The sequence below is a fragment of the Argopecten irradians genome, chromosome 14, assembly GCF_041381155.1.
Source record: "Argopecten irradians isolate NY chromosome 14, Ai_NY, whole genome shotgun sequence".
Classification (NCBI taxonomy): domain Eukaryota; kingdom Metazoa; phylum Mollusca; class Bivalvia; order Pectinida; family Pectinidae; genus Argopecten; species Argopecten irradians.
Window position 1 is genome coordinate 7,511,408 of NC_091147.1, and position 19,681 is coordinate 7,531,088.

The following is a 19,681-nucleotide window of genomic DNA, read 5'->3' on the forward strand; positions in this document are numbered from 1 at the left end:
CCTAGGGAATCAGTGTTTACCGGTCCTTTTACCTGAACCCTAGGGAATCAGTATTTACCGGTCCTTTTACCTGAACCCTAGGAAATCAGTGTTTAGGCACTTTGTCATTGATGTTACATACATCATAGAACTCTATACACAGACCTTACACACAGTATGACTTACAGAAAATCTGCAGGCCAAGTGCACTATTGACTGATCACCATGCAGTATTTAGCCATGCATTGTGCTCTTACACTCACACGTGTACCTACTCAATGTCAGAGTAATTACCAACATACACAATGTTAAATGCATAATGATAATATGTATTACTACATGTGTACCCGGGCTATTGGATTGACAGCTGATGTGAACCACCAATCATCCCCTTATGAACAGTACATACCATTGTGTATGGATTGTTTTACATATTGCCTAAACATTTGTGATACATTAAAATTATATGTTGTGAATTTTTAAATGTGCTGTATCTGTTTCATGTAACAATAAAAACTGAATTCAGAGTCTTATGTAATGTTTTCTCGTATGAGTACAAAATATTTCATCAGAATATTTGAACATGTGTGGTATGAAAGAAAAGATAAATAAAAAGATGAAATTCACACTTTTAAGTAAAACAAATAAATATACAAATATAATTAAATAAAGGTTTGGAAGAAGATCTTGCAAGTCTTATAATACTTAAATTTCATGTCTAATTAATTAATGTAACTCACCAGGTCCGTCTGCCAACATTTCCTTTTGACAGACGGACCTGATGAGTTATACCCAGGTAGAGTAATCGGGTGGTGTAGTGGTTAAGCCACTCGCCTTTCACCTAGCCAGCTGGGGTTCAATCCCCGGCACGGTCGTGAAAAGGTTAGGGGTCACCTGCCCGATCACGTGGGTTTTCTCTGGGCACTTTGTTTTCCTCCCACACTAAGATCCCTCGTGCGCTTACATGCGGGCCATCGAGAGTGATTTACATAAGCTGTATAACTTGTTTCGTAATCGATGTAAAATAAATAAAGTTTATATTATTATATTATAACATTTCCTTTAAATTACAGTAAGTCACACATGGATTGTAACCATATTTGCTAGAAACTTCTTTGATGCTATCCTCGATAGCACTTCAAACTCAAAAACATTTAAATACTCGAGTCATTTGGTGATTATATGAATAGAGAAAACATATTTCAGGAGACATAAAACTGACTATTCACGGGCCAACATAGACTTCCTTTCCTCAGATTTACTGAGAGTAACGCCCAGCTTGAAAGCCATACAGTATACCGTGATTACTGTGATGTACAATAAAGGACCCAATGTACCTGTCTCATCTGGTGTCGTACACACGGCTATGCTATGACATAGTCCAGAGATGGATGATATGATGAGAGTATGTAACCCCTGAGATTCCAGGATGCCTTTGGGAAAGAGGAACATAATTTGTGTAAATCTTGGCTCTGGCCTCCCAGGGGCTATCCTTGACACTCCGGTGGTTACTGTCATGATATCTATATTATATCCATCGGATAGTAACCCTGGAGTATGGAGGGCATATAGTGACAGTGATAATAACCCTGGAGTATCTAGGATATAACGGCAGTGATAGTAACCCCTGGAATATCGAGGATATATTACAACAGTGATAGTAACCCCTGGAGTATCGAGGGCATATAGTGACGTAGTAACCCTGGAGTATCGAGGGCATATAGTGACAGTGATAGTAACCCCTGGAGTATCGAGGGCATATAGTGACAGTGATAGTAACCCTGGAGTATCGAGGGCATATAGTGACAGTGACGTAGTAACCCTGGAGTATCGAGGGTATATAGTGACGTAGTTACCCTGGAGTATCTATGATATAACGGCAGTGATTGTAACCCCTGGAATATCTAGGGCATATAGTGACGTAGTAACCCTGGAGTATCGAGGGCATATAGTGACAGTGATAGTAACCCCTGGAGTATCGAGGGCATATAGTGACAGTGATAGTAACCCCTGGAGTATCGAGGGCATATAGTGACGTAGTAACCCTGGAGTATCGAGGGCATATAGTGACAGTGATAGTAACCCTTGGAGTATCGAGGGCATATAGTGACAGTGATAGTAACCCCTGGAGTATCGAGGGCATATAGTGACAGTGATAGTAACCCTGGAGTATTGAGGGCATATAGTGACAGTGATAGTAACCCTGGAGTATCGAGGGCATATAGTGACAGTGATAGTAACCCCTGGAGTATCGATGGCATATAGTGACAGTGATAGTAACCCTGGAGTATCGAGGGCATATAGTGACAGTGATAGTAACCCCTGGAGTATCGAGGGCATATAGTGACAGTGATAGTAACCCCTGGAGTATCGAGGGCATATAGTGACAGTGATAGTAACCCTGGAGTATCGAGGGCATATAGTGACGTAGTAACCCTGGAGTATCTAGGATATAACGGCAGTGATAGTAACCCTGGAGTATCGAGGGCATATAGTGACAGTGATAGTAACCCCTGGAGTGTCGAGGGCATATAGTGACAGTGATAGTAACCCCTGGAGTATCGAGGGCATATAGTGACAGTGATAGTAACCCCTGGAGTATCGAGGGCATATAGTGACAGTGATAGTAACCCCTGGAGTATCGAGGGCATATAGTGACAGTGATAGTAACCCCTGGAGTATCGAGGGCATATAGTAACGTAGTAACCCTGGAGTATCTAGGATATAACAGCAGTGATTGTAACCCCTGGAATATCGAGGAATAGGGGTGGATATTATAAACAACAGTGATAGTAACCCCTGGAGTATTGAGGAGGTTGGATATGACAGTATAGTGATTGTAACCCCTGTAATATCGAGGAGGTTGGATGTTACGGTATAGTGATTGTAACCCCTGGAGTATCGAGGAGGTTGGATATGACGGTGTAGTGATTGTAACCCCTGGAGTATCGAGGAGGTTGGATATATAAGGTATAGTGATTGTAACCCCTGGAGTATCAAGGAGGTTGAATATAACGGTATAGTGATTGTAACCCCTGGAGTATGATGATATTAAATTCCTTGAGATCACTGTACTTACGCATAACGTTACTGTAAACCTCAGGGACCTGGCACGATTTTTTTAAAACTAACAGTATACATATATACATAATATAGTATCCTTGATACTATAATATATATATTTATGTATACTGTTGGTTAAAAAATTTCGTGCCAGGTCAGTGTGCTGTAAACCAGTTGAGAAATACAGGTCGTCAAGGTTTCTTCTTACAGTATAATATTTATTGCTGAAAAGGGAATTCCGTAGAACGAACTAACATAAAATGTGTTTTGGAATTCTATATTTACTATACTCTGTACACCTACAAAATATGACCTGCTATATAACACGATCACAATGTTAGTTATACGCCGTCCACAATCCGAGTAAATTAGATATTGAAAACGTCATCCACAAGTCAGTCAAACATATGCTGTGCATATTGTTAAATTAAAAATGATGAACATCAGCCAGGTCAAATATTTGTAATGAGGCCAATTTCCTATTTCAACATCTCACAAAGTACACGATACATGTTGTAAAATTATTATGTTATAACAGTGACACCTTTAAATGTAACAGGTTATATACCTTTAGCGAAATTGAACGTTTTTTTTTTTTTTTTTGAAACACCGAAACCAAGAAATGATCATCCTCGATATTCCAGGGGTTCCGGTCACTTATACGATCCCTACACCTCTGGGTTGTCTCATAGTAAAACTGAAGGCAGCTCAGGGGAACAAATCTGAACCAATCACAGGTCTGCACAAATTTTCTTTGAAGACTATGAAGAAAGCGACGCACAACTTCAAAGCCACAGCTTAAAAAAGTCTTATACTTGTAATTTGTCCTCCTTCTATGTTGCATTTCTTGACTGTTGTAAATATGTTTCTCTACACAATATATTTTGTAAAGAGACTAATAAAGTTTGAAGTTTGACTATGGGAAATGACAGGCAATTACTAATTTGATATACTAGTTAAAAACCTCGATATCCACTGTACATGCCGATGATAGGCGGTGTTTGATTGTACAAAGGTATCTGGATAAAGAATTATTGTCTAAATATCAACGTGAAACACTACAATACAAGACTGACAGGGGGATACACTACTCGGGATACCAATTACTAGGCCACTTCTAATGTTACATAAATGACTATCGAAAGTGTTTTAAACTAATTTAAATCTGTATCAGATTTATAAGGTAAAATAATAATACCGTATTTGAACCAATAACTGCCCAGGGCAATTAAAAAGGAAGGGAGCCTTGATAGGACCAAATTTGGACTAGCATTTAATAAAAATTATAACTCATAGTAAGCCATTAATCAATTTACAGCATAAATCAAACAGATAAATCCTACATGGGTAAGTATTTAAGTCAAGTAAAGTGAAATTGAGGCTGTAAAAAGTGGAATGGCGCTTATTGGGTCGAATTCGGTAATAGACTGTAATTTTATATGGCTTTGGAGTAATAAGTGTTTTATTACATCCTGAGGAGCTCAAACTTTTCCTTACAATACTTTGAAGTTGCTTTTCAGCTATAATGAATATGACAATTAATTGAAACATTAATTAATGCAGTTTTTTACGTTCATTTAACAATAAATAAATGTGATTTCCTTATTGTATTGTCTTTTTAAAAATGTCTTGTTAGAAATTGTTAACCAGTCTATTGCTTGACCTAAGGTGAGTAATGATGATCTCTCAACTCTAACAGCATATATTTGTTACCATGGTCGACTGCACATGTCTAGCCCCTTTCAAGGTCATGTATAATCCTGATTGGCCATGAAAGGGGATTATGCGTGAGAGGTTGGGAGTATTCAGTAACAGAGCACAACACATTGTACATTTTCACAGTAGTCAGTGTCCCTGATAATCCCACCCTACCCACCAGGTGTGTGATTTCTCTTATACAATAAAATGTGTTACATACAAGTGGTACAGCTCATTTGCATACACATGAACACGTAGAAAATATATCACCTAACGTTTGCCTAACGTTATCCAACGTCTGGTTAACGTTTTCGGAAAGGGGGTAACTCGTAGGGTTGTCAATGAAGAAATCGACGCACTATAATTAAAGTCGTTTTCCTCGCTCTCTCCATGCATACCCCGCTGTCACCAAATGTTTTTTTTGTATTCAATTTTATTGATCCAGTTTGAATCCTAAAAAAATTCGTTGTGATTCGATCGAGCCCAGAACAAGACTCAATGAAGTTTTAAGTCTCAAAGTTTATTTTAAAATGAAAATTACGGTTTTGTCTTTTATCACGTTTCATCTGACTTCTTTGATTAGTTTTAAATACATTGAGACATTACCAAGGTTTATTACAGAACAGTAAATAATTCATATTTGCATTTCAGTTGGCTAAATAAAGGTTTTGGTTTACACGTATAATTGTTTGTTATGTAGCGCTTCATTCCTTCTTTCTTTGCAGACTCTCTCTACCAATCAATAAGCTGGATTCCCCGGCTCTATATCAAAGGGAAAACTGTCCTTCTATTTGGTACCAAACGAATAGAGGATACTCCAACGTTATGCGTTATGTCGGTATATTATGACAATGCTGTTCGTATGTCGGAATGATCGCAGTTCGTGCTCAGGAGCGCAACTGTTTTGTCTAGTTGCACATGCACGCGTACGCGAATGGATTATCGGCGATCGAAAATAATCGTTTCTGTGGTTTTACGTCACTTCTATTGACTCTCGCCCTTGTTAGTAGAGCGAAAATTCATGCATTTTTTATACAAGCAAGAAACTAAATGAAATTTGGCATGCGAGTAGCGTTGACTACCAAAACAATATTTAAACCGGGAGCCATAGCAAAGTGTATCTACTTCCGTTTTTTCAAGATGGCCGCCATTTTCATTGGTAAAACTTAACAAAGTAATGAAATAATATGCTTTACGTCTTAATAATAACATGAAACTTGGCATGTTAGTAGCGAAGACTACAAAAATGATATTAAAAGCGGGAGCCATTGAAAAAATTACCCACTTCTGGTAATTCCAAGATGGCCGTCATTTTCGTAGGTAAAATTAAAGAAAGTAATGAAATAACATACTGCACATATCAATAAAAACATGAAACTCGACATGTTAGAAGCGAAGTCTACAAATATAATATCGAAATCGGGAACCATTGCCAAATGTGCCTACTTCCGTGGGTTTTTTTTCAAGATGGCCGCCATTTCCATAGGGAAACTAAGAAAAGTAATGAAATAACATACTAATCGTTTTAATAAAAGCCTGAAACTTGGCAGAGTAGTAGCCAAGACTACCAAAATAAGAATAAAATCGGAAGCCATCGCAAAATGTGCTTACTTCCGGTTGTTTTTTTAAGATGGCCGCCATTTTCATAGGTAAAACTGAACAAAGTAATGAAATAATATGCTGTTCGTCTTAATAATTACATGAAACTTGACGCGATAATGGCCAAGACTACCAAACTAATACTAAAATCGGGAGCCATCGCAAAATGTGTCTACTTCCGGTTGTTCTTCAAGATGGCAGCCATTTTCGTAGGTAAAACTTAACAAAGTAATAAAATTCAAGTAATTGTATTTAACGTCGCATATCAGAACAAAGTACAACATTAGCACTGTAGTGATACAATGTATTCTAGCAACATCCTTATGCTGCCCTGCAGGTAGGGCGTTAGAGTTTACCTGCTGCCCCTATTGCATGATCGTAAAAGGCGACTAAATTTAGGATCTTATCTTTTCTCTTCTTCCTAACTGACTTCATCTTTCCTAATGCCTCTTTTGGCACCGCCTCACTTTTGGTCTTGAGTTGAGCGTTCGCCCCTGTGAGGAAGACTCTGGGTTCTGTCCCCTGGCCGCGACACACCAAAGTCTATAAAAGTGGTAGTTTCTGCTCCTGCTTAGCGCTCAGCATATATATACAGGGAGTGGGGCGACTGGTTCGCCCGTTGTCAGTATAATGTGACCGGGTGGGGTGTGTTGCTTGGTGTCTTTGGCGGCATGCTTCAGTGATATAGCACTATAAAAAGGGCAAAAGTTCCACTATACAATAAGACACAACATGAATATACCGCAGTCTCCTAAAACACGCACCTCGCACAACATACACGCAACACACTGCATATATGGGAGGCCGTCCTTACATGACCATAGCTGTTAATAGGACGTTAATTGAGTCAAACAAACAAACAAACAAAGCATATATAGTTTTGAATAATAAGAACATGGGTTCTTACTAACTCATGTGACAGCCTATATTCCAGTCAATGTTGTACAATGTAGCAAAACAGTTAACTGTTACACGAGAACTAAACCTTGTATACTATACATGTGAACCTGGAAAACCGGCTACCCATGAAAAGAAATTACAAGCAGACAAATAACTGTCAGTAAAGGTTTAAATGAGATGACAAAGAGCAATGTTTTTTTTTAATTTTCTGTTATTTCTAATTTACAATCTACTAAAAAGAATTAAGAATAAAAAAAACATAGAATATTTTTTAAAGGATGGCAATTTTAGCTTGCTCGTAAAGGTAGTTTTAATGAAAATGAACATGGCGATTTAAGACCCTGTTGACCTTTTAAAATCACAAAAGAAAATATAGTTATTTTAGAGGTACAACAGTACGAACGATATGTAAAATTAAAACACGCTTGTGCTGTGGGTAGGTTCTATGGGATTTTTAACATTACCCAGAACACCACATTCAATAATGGTTTAATGGTTTGTTTGTTTGTTTTATTATATATGGAAATGATGATAAAATGTGTGCGCTAAATCTTCTTGATACAGCTTATATACCATTTAGTCATATCATACGTCCATGTGATAAACATCGTACGACACACGTGTAATAAATCATTATGACGTCACAGTTACTAATGACGTTATAATAAAGATATGTCACGCAATTGTCTCGGTGGATTGGAATGTTAAATCCGAGCCTGATTTCTCCACTCTTATAACGAAACGAAATTAAAAGTTTCATTTATAGTTCCATAAATACTAGTTATATGATAAATATGACCTATACTGTATGATATGTAATATGAAATTGATTACATTCGTTATTATAATTGATAGTTCTATATCAAATTATGAACTCGTTTAATAAACTTCTTAGTGCATAGCCACTTATGTACGATCCACTATATACTACATGATTCTGGTTTGTAAAATACAAAGTTAGTACATTTAACGAAATAATTATATCCTCTTAATAAATCAATGCAGACTAGCAGTGATATGTGGCTCTCTTTCCAAGTAACTGATAGAAAGTGTGGTGTTTATCAATGGCAATTAACTACGATATTGCGGTCAATATTTCTCCGCCCAGGGCAATATAAAACATATCAATTATATGATAATAGAGATTATACACAATGTGCACGGAATAAATTTTGAATGACATTTTATTCAATTTTGATGTTAACATTTTTAAATAAAGGGTTTGTAAATTGTACATTAAAACTAAAACCTGTAAAGTATATCAACTACCTGGAAACCATGCCTGGGGATGATCTAATCCCTCTACATAGAAATGTGTTAACGACGCCATGGTCCAGTGAATACCAATCCTCACCGACTTTTCTGTTATTGTCCGACTTAAGTATGCACACAGACACACATTACACGACCATATAGCGCTAATGTAGATACTGATTCCATAATTAACGCTAATGTAGAGAGTGATTCCAAAAATAAAAACCTGTTATCTCGTCTTTTGTTACATCTTATTTACCAATATTTGTCAATTATTTAATACATGTGGTTTCTCATTGTTAGCAATACTTATATACAACGTTTGTTATAATAATATGACTTTATCAGATGTTTTCTGATACATGTACCTACGCAAAAATACATATTAAAATGAAATGAAACTCGTTTTTAATATCGACACCGCGCAAAATGTACAAATCTTATTTACAATGATCAGTTTTATTAAATCGTCCGTTTTGTTACTTAGTTAATCTAATTCTAATATAATTTGAACTTACTGGTTTAAATAGATATGGATACAAACAGATATTCCCACAAATATATCTAAAAAATGAACATTTAGATCACAAATTAATCCATATAAATCCCAAAGCCATACTAAACATTTAATCAATGTAATATTTGTCTATTTGTCTATTTAATCAATGTAATATTTGTCTATTTGTCTATTTAATCAATGTAATATTTGTCTATTTGTCTATTTAATCAATGTAATATTTGTCTATTTGTCTATTTAATCAATGTAATATTTGTCTATTTGTCTATTTAATCAATGTAATATTTGTCTATTTGTCTATTTAATCAATGTAATATTTGTCTATTTAATCAATGTAATATTTGTCTATTTGTCTATTTAATCAATGTAATATTTGTCTATTTGTCTATTTAATCAATGTAATATTTGTCTATTTGTCTATTTAATCAATGTAATATTTGTCTATTTGTCTATTTAATCAATGTAATATTTGTCTATTTGCTGCCCTTTTTAACCATGTCATTCAGAGTTTTCCATTTTACTTCATTAGTATTCCAAGATAACTAATACTATTGAGGTCATTTTCCAGCTTGAATCATTTGCATACATGAGTAAAAATAAAGTTTTGGTCTGAAGGTTTATAGACTATTATCTGATAAGATTGCATTTCAAAGTGATTGACATTAAGGTAAAATAAAATAGGTGAATTACTGGTAGCAAAGTGCATTATTCCAATAAAAATAACAAAAGTCATCAGCCATTTTTGTCAGACAGTCTATCACTCTTTAAGAACAACTAATTATTTTATATGTGAAATTATAAACGTCATTGTGATCGACTGTAGGGGTCGTTTTACATGAATGATCGATGATATATTAAAAAAACGGTATGAAAATCCTCCTTTTATTTGTTCTATCTTTATCCATGTAGTTAATTCTATTTTGGTGGATTCCTGGAAACGAAAAAAATTTGTTTACATGACGTCATTTTCGTTGGGAATTTTTTAGGATTAACTTACGTCATATAGAGTGTTAGGAATTTTTTGGTGTGAATTGCGCAACTTTACAGAGTATAAATTATAGCCCGATCTAAACGGCTGTATTAGTTTTAATGATATTAAAGAATTAACAGACACTAACCATGGCATCCAAAGTTACTATTGTCAGCAGTGTATTAGCCTCAGTACTCCTCATTCTACAGATAGTATCTATCGCCACCACTTACTGGTTTGTTATGGTTTCTGAAGGGAAACTGATCGCACGAGTCGGTCTATTTACGGTGTGTGTATATACAAACTTAGGGGAAGTATGTATAGCGTATGGAGAGATGATGTTTAAAGGCTCGACACCGCCATGTAAGTATATATATATACAGGTAATTTGGTGACATAATTAAGTCGCAAATATTAATTTTACTGTATCCTCATAGAATACGTTTAAACGTTTTAATAGCTTATTCGGAATTTGTAAATGAGTCAATTAAAATAAATAATACATACTGAAACACAAGCTTATTAAATTGCTGTAACAGGAATAATTGCTGTCGCCATTTTGTAATTGATGGCTTTTAATAATATTCAAGTGCAGCGATATTTTTGTTGCTATCAATAACCTAAAGTTCAATGATGTAAATAAATAGTTGTAAACAAATCAATTTTCTTATTTTTCTTCAATAAAAAGCAAGTTGTAGATTATAATATATTTATGATTGCAATAATTTAAAATTAAAAATCAAATAAATTGAACATACAAGGATCATGTAAGAAACGTTAGCATTGCGAGCTTATTCATGTCGCACAAATGTGTATCGTCTTTCTTTTAGACAAAGTGATATTATTTTCATTTTTGTGTGTTATGAATATTTCTTTAATCAATTAAATGAATGTATATTATAAGATAATGTAAAGAAAGACATATTCACTTATACACAGGTTCGGGCTGGATGAAAATAGTAATTAAAAACGGATAGGAGTTACTCTTTAACATATGCTAATCTTAAAAAAATATGTTTTACCTTTCAGTCAGCTACTTCGGATTTGTGGGACTAAATGTCATTGGATGTTTCTGTAACTGTCTCTTCATCATTTTTTGTGTTGTCCAAGCATGTTCCTCTACGCCTCGTCCAGAGCGTCCGTTTCTGCAAAGACAAGCTACAATGTGGTTCATATCGGGTAAATACTTGATTTCTAGTTCCAGTTTCTATTAACGCTATTCCAGATAGGTGTATCAGGAAATACAAAATACTGGAGTTTTACTGAACATTGTAAATGGACGTAAAACTCTATTTCGTATATCAATGATGAGTCAAATTGTTTTCCGTATCATTTTTAACTGTATATTGCTTAAACCTATTCTTTGATCTGTAAGAACCAACTATTAGACTACTAGACTTCAATGTACGGATATTTCTAAGTTGCATATCTCCATTGCGGATAGGTATAGATTAAACCATCATCATTTTGTGAGCAGAATTTACGTCGCTTTTCCTAGTTTAACGTTATTCTCACAAAATGGTTTTGAAAATACCAACACTTCTCCGAATGATCAGGTAACTCTTAAATAATCAAAGATACAATACATATAAAAATATTGACACATTTTGCCCATATGTGTTGGAGGACAATGGTTTTGGTTGGCATGAGTGTCTGTTTGATTTCGACTTCAATTTTGAAAGACATAAATGATAGCACACATCTTTTTTCTGTTTTGAGGAATCTGAATTATTTACATGTACATATAAAAAGATGAGCAATGCAAATAAAAGAATAATTCATTAATTAAAAAAATGAATAAAGCAATAAAACAGTAGCGTTTCCAGATTGATATATACATGTATATATATAGGCCTAATCACCGAGTATTGATTAATTATATCATATACAATGCTTTCGTGCATACATTTCTTACGGTATCGATCAGGGAAACATCCAGAACATAGTCTTTCAGATTGTCTTTGTTGACCTAAATGGTTTTTGAGAACGGCATTTTCCGTCAACCTAGAACAGTAATGAGACGCCGACTTTGGCAATGATTATATCACCATAACCAAATATAAAAAAATCATTATTATAAGTTTATATCCGCGTATAATATACCACTAGAGTCTTTAAAGCATTTTAAGCGTTTTGTGATCGTATATCGTAGAACAAAAATGATAATTTTGATTTCAGGAAGTAACGGACATCAACAAGTAAAATCGAGAAAAGAAAATACTACGTTTCTCATGAGATGGCAGCTTTAATATGTGCGATTAAAATGTATGTTCTGTAGAATTATATGATGTACAAAACATAATTAAACAATAGCAAATCGCTTTACAACAGAAATCCAAATGTTAGGTAATTTATGTAATGTTTTATTATAATTTCAGCTGGATGTCTCATTGCTTCAGTAATTTGGATCTTTATATCGCTGGTGGCTGCTAATGATAAACTTTCGACCACGCGCTCGCTATCATCCATTTCGCTCTCTCCCGGGTACTCCTTCTATATAGGCTGTGTAATTGGTGCAGTCCTTTTCGTTTCTGCCATCGTTATTACAATTATTGCCAGACGTCTCCCTGTGGTCGAGGCACCACCCACTGGCATCGTGATCAGTGGACATTCTCAGGCAGTTGAAATGGGAAATGGACAGTCATCTGTAGGAGTTATCTCCCCACCAGCATACCATCACGTCTACTCGTTAAACACCAAAGCAGGACAAGTTTAAACCGCCACAGGAATGTACCCTACGTCCCCCTCCGGACTTCTGTTGAACAAAGAAGCCACTGAAGGGACAGCTGGAGTTTTAGGGTCAGTTGCCGTATGCGTATGTATGAATGCATTGGTGTGTAACATAAATGTACATGCATTGGGCTACCTACGAATCAAGTGTATCGTGGGGAATAAATAGGTTGCCGGGTGAAACACAGAGCCGATGTAAAGATATGATATTAACTGGTTAGACACCTCTAAGGTTATAGTTAAATTAAAAAACTTGTACCAGCCAATAGGAGCCGAACTTTGTTGTAAAAAAACAACAACACACAATTGACTCTGTAGCTAACTCAGACCAGTGGAAACCTGTATATGTGTGATTTATGATCTCATTTTGTCTAGTATATGTTTAACAATTCAGATAAAACATTTGGAATGATAATTCACCAAGTGTGTTTGAAGTATAGAATGGGTATAGAGCTTTCTATCAAGAATCTTACAGGAGTTAAAAACTAGCCGAATGGAACCGGAAATTACTGTATTAATTGATTTCTTATTCTATTTGTTATTCGTGTATTGTTTATCTTTAATTCATCGTACATGTATTTGTGTTTTTGTGTCTTAATAAGTCACTGACTGTTTTAAATTAAATTCAATAAATGCAATAATTCAATAAAACTTTTCACATAACATTGCATTTTTTTACCTATGTTCACGAATTCTTTACATGTTTTACATAACTTTTTCTTTACATGTTTTACATAACTTTTTAACATAAATTTTGAACATATACATTTTTCATTACATTTCTATTTTCACATTTTACATATTTTGACATCTTTTTAACATAAACTTTTGAAAATATACATTTTTCATTACATTTCTATTTTCACATATTCTATACGCATTGTTACATATTTTCGCATATATTTTAGATAAAATTCTTCAACGCTATGGCAATTTAACTCAATACAGACTACCACAGGGTAACACCTGTCAAAAGATCTATCAGTGCAAGTGACTTCTGCTTGTTCTGGACAATAATACAACCTGAGAAATGTGTGGAACACAAAATTAGGAGTATTATCAGTCAAATGCGATATGTGTTTTCATCGTATGTTTTATAGAAATTTGTGAATTTCTGTAGCTAACATTGTTGTTATTGTTTGGTGGTAACATAAATTATCCCTACCAATGATAATACCAGGAAGTCGTAATGAAAAGGGAAACCCCCTTCATACCCCAAGCCTCCGATTGGTCCGCGACATCTGTTTTTCCCAGGTATACAGAAGCAATATGCAGAAAGGAAAATATGTCAATTCTTATAGGAATTTGAATTTAGCTTACAATAATGAGTCATCGCACCTGTTCAGAAAGAAAATTGCTTATTATAGGTGAATAAAGCATGGAGTAAACGTTCACAATTTTTTTTTTGTTCAATATGAATTCAGAAAGTACGTAGGAAATGGAAAAAGATGATTGTGCATAAAGTATGTCACCTCATTGAAACGCACTACAGAAAACACCCGGGGGCATTTTCTTGGTCATTGACTAACATGGCCATAGATTAACAATTTTCAGTTAATTCCCCAAAATCCAAAAACAAAAATCACGATAATTCTCGCTTTCAAGCACTACATTGGTGATTTGCGAAAATACCCTCCGTTAATAAGTTCCAAACCGTTAATGGCGGTATTTTACACTCATTTATCATTTACACAGTATTTGAGCAATCAGCCAAAGTCATACATCAGAATACCATATATGGCCATCAGCCAAAGTCATACATCAGAACACCATATATTGCCACAATGACATTATTGTGCCACTTCATTGATGCACAAGTGTTCGTCACATACACCAGAATATATCAAAGCTAATATATACTAAAGGTTTGATGAGATGTACGTTTTTTTACACAACTTGTTAAAAGGGAAAATAAAGAGAAATATTTATTAAGTTAGTTCATTTGATCCACGTCTTGTCTATTTCTTCATCAAAGTGCAGGCAATGATCTGGCTAGTGATCGGTAAATATCTATTTTCTGAAAATAATGAAATTTAAGTAGGAAAGAACAAGCCAGATTAAATGGTCCATGCATTAAACAGATCTATACATTGCAGATTCGACATTATTTTCTCGAGCAAAATGCAGCTTTTAGATCGCAGTAATGATAATAGTAAACTCAAACAAAACAATATAGAGGAATATTATCTTCTTTTTTTCGCAAAATTTTGAATATCGTTAATTGGTGGCGGATCAGTAATCATAACCTAGAAATTGAAGCCGGTAGGACAAAAAATATACCTCGACAACATCGGTATGTAAATTTTGTAATATTGTAGAGGATGAAGTGAGTGTAGAGGATAAATCTCATTTCATCCTAAAGTGTTCAGTAAATTCTATTGAAAAAAGTTCTTATCTAAATACAAAATTAATTCTGACCATGAAAATTTAGTAAAGTAATCGCCATCTAATGAACAACAATTTCCGCAAGGTTAGGGTCTCTTCCTTAAAAAGTCGTTTGAACTGAGGAAAGCGGGCTTGTTGAATCAATAAGTTGTACTTGTTTTATTATCATCATGTTATACATGCAATGTTTTCTTTGTAATTTATTATCGATCCGTGTTTGTGGATGTAAAAATGCAAATAAAATGAATCATATTATGTAGAGTTTAGGCGACTTTCAATCAAAATCAAAAGACGTCGGCATGTTCTATTTCATGTATATGCTTACATCAACATATCATTATTGTATTTTTGCTATCAACGTTATTGAAGTTATTTAATGATGGCAAGAGAGAACGATTTGGGATTTTAATGTTTGATTTTTTATTATTGTGTACTATATATTAATGCCATTTTCACTTAATATATTATTCTATGATATATCATTACAGTATACCTTATTGATAATTATATATTACATTAATGACAGCTTTTCCTTGCTTATGCATATATGCTTTGCCTTCCGCATTTTTTGTCTACATTTTTACAGTTTATCTGAGTATGACTTTTATAACACTTGTTCAAAACTTCTTTACCTGACTGAGCTTACAATTACCTAAATGATATATAAATATTTATCAATTACTTTTTCATAAAGTCTGACTGTATTGCATGGGTAGCCGTGCAATACAGCCTCAGGCGACATGAGTGTATTGCCCTAGACCAGCCAGTATCACACCCGTAGGTATGAAAGAAAATTATCTCTCATCTGCAGTTAGTACAATGTATTTTGATAATATTTCCTTTGGTTTTGTTTTTATTTTTAATATGCATATTCATAAATTCTTATTTGGTTGGTCTTTTTAATTCACGTTATTCGTACGTTGTGTTAGGTGTGTTATCCTTGCGTCTGTGTGTAGATGTATATAATAATTTTAGTATATGCATGTTGTTCCGTCAGGTATAAAACCCGAAACTTGTTGAGTAAGAATGACAAGAATGCCACATTTTTTGGCAAAATTATTTAAAGGTTGGGTTGTAAAATCCGACCAGGCTCCGATTTTTTTTTTCAAATTTTGCATTAAAGTTGTATGGTCTATGACTTGTTGTATTTTTGGCATAGAAAAGTATTTAAAGTGTTATACATATTTTTCTCCGCCTCTCTATGTTTTAAACTTTTGAAATTTACTGACATTTGTAAAATTCGTATTCGCAAAGTTATTAAACAATTAAATTGATGCTTTCATGGATCTGAAACATCATCTATAAGCATCAATATTCACACACTGTATGTTTTATGAGAGTAAGTGATGGCAACTTTAAAGGTCTAAGTACATAATTATTTTCTATGTGCTTTTAATCTATTTTGTATTTTTTAATAAATAAATGGACTAAAATGATGTTTTCTATCAATACTCTGGGTATGTGGCAAGGGGACCCCTTGTGTTCACCTTTTGAACATATTTTTATTTTTGAATTATTTTTTGTTAATAAAAGATAATTCATTCTTTTATACCCATTTATAATGACATCTACTAATTATTTTCACTACAAATTGATTTTTCAAGCAGAACAATCCAAATTTTTAGCATGATAAAAATTGAGGATATTGGGTTTGCTCAAAATATTTGGCATGTTATCGATTCTGTCCACACTTTTAATCCGTTTTAAAAACATGATAATGGTATAATCTTATATTACATACTTTTTAAAAAAGGAAATGAAATCCTGGAAAAACATTTCTTAGGCTGAAATTTAGCCAGGGGAATTTTCTTCAAAATCAATATTTGCCTTAGATGACTGTAAATGCAAAAATGATCATAGATACAGACTATAATAAAACAAAAATTAGTAATAGCTTTTGTAAACTAACATATACACTATAAAATAGTGTAGTTTCCCTAACTGTACAAAAAAGCCTAATAACTATTTATGCTATTGGATGAAACAAATAGTTTCTTTTTAATATGAGAAATCAATCAATTATTTGAAAGAAATGTATTTTTGTCACCAACTCAAATTCAAAGATATACATTAAGATTATCCATCCCTCTTATGTAGATACAAACAATCTTAAATAGAATTAAAAATGACTACAAAGGAAAGTTACATCTGCTTTTCGAATAAAGATTACAATATTAATATTGACTAATTTTTTTTTCACTAATTCAGGGAACCTTTTGTTCGTTACAATAACAACAAAATACTTAAAACTGTCATATCTCATTCGATATACATCATAACTCATATTTACCAATGTACACTTATACACATGTATCTAAAGAACTCAACCAATCAGAAGCCACCGTTTTGTTTCCATGATAAAATATCTTTTTGAAAGTGACACCATGATATTAAACATACTTCATAACCCATATATATCAATTTTCACTTAAATCTGACAATATCTAAATTTCAACCAATCATAGGCCTCTGTTTTGTTTCCATGGCAACCAATATTTTAAAAGTGAAAACATGTTATTCAGCATACCTCGTAACCTATATATACCATTTTTCATTTAATTCTGACATTATTCAAATTTCAGCCAATCAGAGGCATCCGTTTTGTTACCATGGCAATCAATATATTTTCAAATGTGTTACCATGATATATAACATCAAAAATTATTACTGTACACTAATTATCACTTACATCGGACTTTAGAATCATAAACTGGAAAAGTATAGCTAGGTATACTTGCAATCTCTATTTTCGAATCTCTCAAAAACTGTTTTTCCGGATTTTAATTCCGAAACAAATTTACGTATAGAGAGAATATGTCATGAGATTATTTTTAATGTCGGGTAAAATTGTAAAAAAAAACGTAATAGGGTGAAATGAGACGCTAAAGAGCAATTTTCGTTTTCGGTTTTTCCCAAAAGTGTAAACTTTTCATTTATTTCAAACAAAATTTCCCGTTAAATGATTTATGAATAAAAATGTAGAATATTCAACAAAGGCTAACGTATTTTGGCATATTGTGCAGGTAGTTTTAAGGAAAATGAATACGAAAAATTCCGGCGCTTTGGGACTTTTTAAAATCACAAAAAGAAAAAGTATTGTCATTCTAAAGGGACAAATAGTAGTTCTTTCTATATGCAAAGTTTCAAGAAAATTGGGCTGTGGGTAGTTTCAATGGGATTTTTAACATTAGCTTGAACACCACCTTTCAAAATCAATTAATCATTTTACTTTCAGTTTGTATCTTGTCACGATTTAAGTACAATGTGGCGCCTTTTGCAAACTTACTTATGGGGTATTACATTTACGGCCTAGATATGGTTACCAAGGGCGGATTCAGAAAAGGCTCCCATGATAGCCGCAGGCCAGCGCTTCGTGGCCAAAGGCCGAGACTAAGGGAGAGCACGAGAGGGGATCAGTTGCCGCCTTCTGGTAAGCGGGTATGTGGGTTTCCCCCAAAAATGTTGGTATTCTAGATGCTTTTATGTAGCATTTGGACACTTTTTATTGTTAAAAATCAACTATTTCTTAGCTAATAAAATGGATAATTAGGCATTAAAAATATGCTTATTCAGTTCTATCCAACAATGTTTAAAATTAATAACATAGATTATCTTTAAAATATTTTTCATTCGAAGCACATCGTGGACAAATTGAAGTTACAGAAATCTTGAATCGGGGGTTGGAGGGTCCTCCCCAAAATTTTTTGAAAATCAATATGCTTCTAGGTGACGAATACTGAAATCAATTATTTCTCACTTAAAAATGGATAGAATAGTCTTTTTTATGTTGGCAGTGTACAGTAGATTTGAAAAATTCAGCAAAATAAAGTGCAGGCTTTGATTATGTACACACAGCTTTTTAACCTTAAATAACATCGATATAAAAGTACAGTATATATTTTTTTGAATCTACACAACATTTGTAATTGTTATGCAGAGTCCATTTTTGGACAGGTCTGCATTTTGTGGTTTTGTGAGCCTGTAAAAACCATGGTAACCAAATTTTTTTTTTAATGCAAAAATTGGGATTTTTAACCCAAAATTACACCCCCTCTAGGATGATTTTTTTTCTTTAACATAGTTTAAAACCAAGCATCACTGCCGTGATAGCGGTACTGAGCCTATTTCGACATAGGTATATCATTAAAATTTTGAGCAATCTTACCTCGTACCCCGGCTATCATTTTCTGCTGCTATAGTATTGAGTTTTTCCATCTTAGACGCACATTCGGATACCCTCTAAACCATTAATCTCTAACCCATTTTGGTGAATTTCTTTATGCAAATGTGAAGCCTGCATATAATTCTCTAGATTGAATTCACCAATTTTAGGACATATACATTTTTTTTAATTTTTTATGCATATAATAAAAGAGGGACTTTCTGCTTAATCTCACCCATGGCCATTCGGTCTTACTGTACACTGCTAACTATAAATTAGACTTAAGTTTGTGTATTTGAGTTCTTCAAATTGCATATGAAACTGAATGTTTGTTAAATTTTGCTGAAATCCATTTCTCGTGCTTTGTTTTCATTTTGTTTTGTCAGATATGCAAGAAAACACTACTCACACATTGTACATCCCT

At 33.8% G+C, this 19,681-nt stretch overlaps 2 protein-coding genes across 2 annotated transcripts in view; one reads left to right on the top strand and one right to left on the bottom strand.

Annotated features, from left to right (window-relative positions):
- LOC138308237 (A-kinase anchor protein 14-like) overlaps nucleotides 1–11,133 on the bottom strand; it is a 36,346-nt gene extending 25,213 nt beyond the window's left edge. Inside the window, exon 1 of the mRNA XM_069249222.1 lies at nucleotides 11,003–11,133. The gene's annotated coding sequence lies outside the window, so the exon portion shown is untranslated. The remainder of the gene's footprint in view (nucleotides 1–11,002) is intronic.
- Nucleotides 10,059–14,656, top strand: LOC138308236 (uncharacterized). Its single transcript, XM_069249221.1, has 3 exons — nucleotides 10,059–10,343; nucleotides 11,010–11,159; nucleotides 12,359–14,656. Exons 1-3 carry the CDS (start codon nucleotides 10,130–10,132, stop codon nucleotides 12,694–12,696), a joined length of 702 nt encoding a protein of 233 aa, XP_069105322.1. The 5' UTR covers nucleotides 10,059–10,129; the 3' UTR covers nucleotides 12,697–14,656.
- Nucleotides 14,657–19,681: the final 5,025 nt, after the last annotated feature.

What these genes read in the sequence shown, in the direction of transcription:
- LOC138308236 (XM_069249221.1), top strand. Translation starts at nt 10,130, where the DNA reads ATGGCATCCAAAGTTACTATTGTCAGCAGTGTATTAGCCTCAGTACTC. An exon ending in TAAAGGCTCGACACCGCCAT is followed by an intron (nt 10,344 to 11,009) that starts GTAAGTATATAT and finishes TTTACCTTTCAG; the next exon opens with TCAGCTACTTCGGATTTGTG. An exon ending in TACAATGTGGTTCATATCGG is followed by an intron (nt 11,160 to 12,358) that starts GTAAATACTTGA and finishes TTATAATTTCAG; the next exon opens with CTGGATGTCTCATTGCTTCA.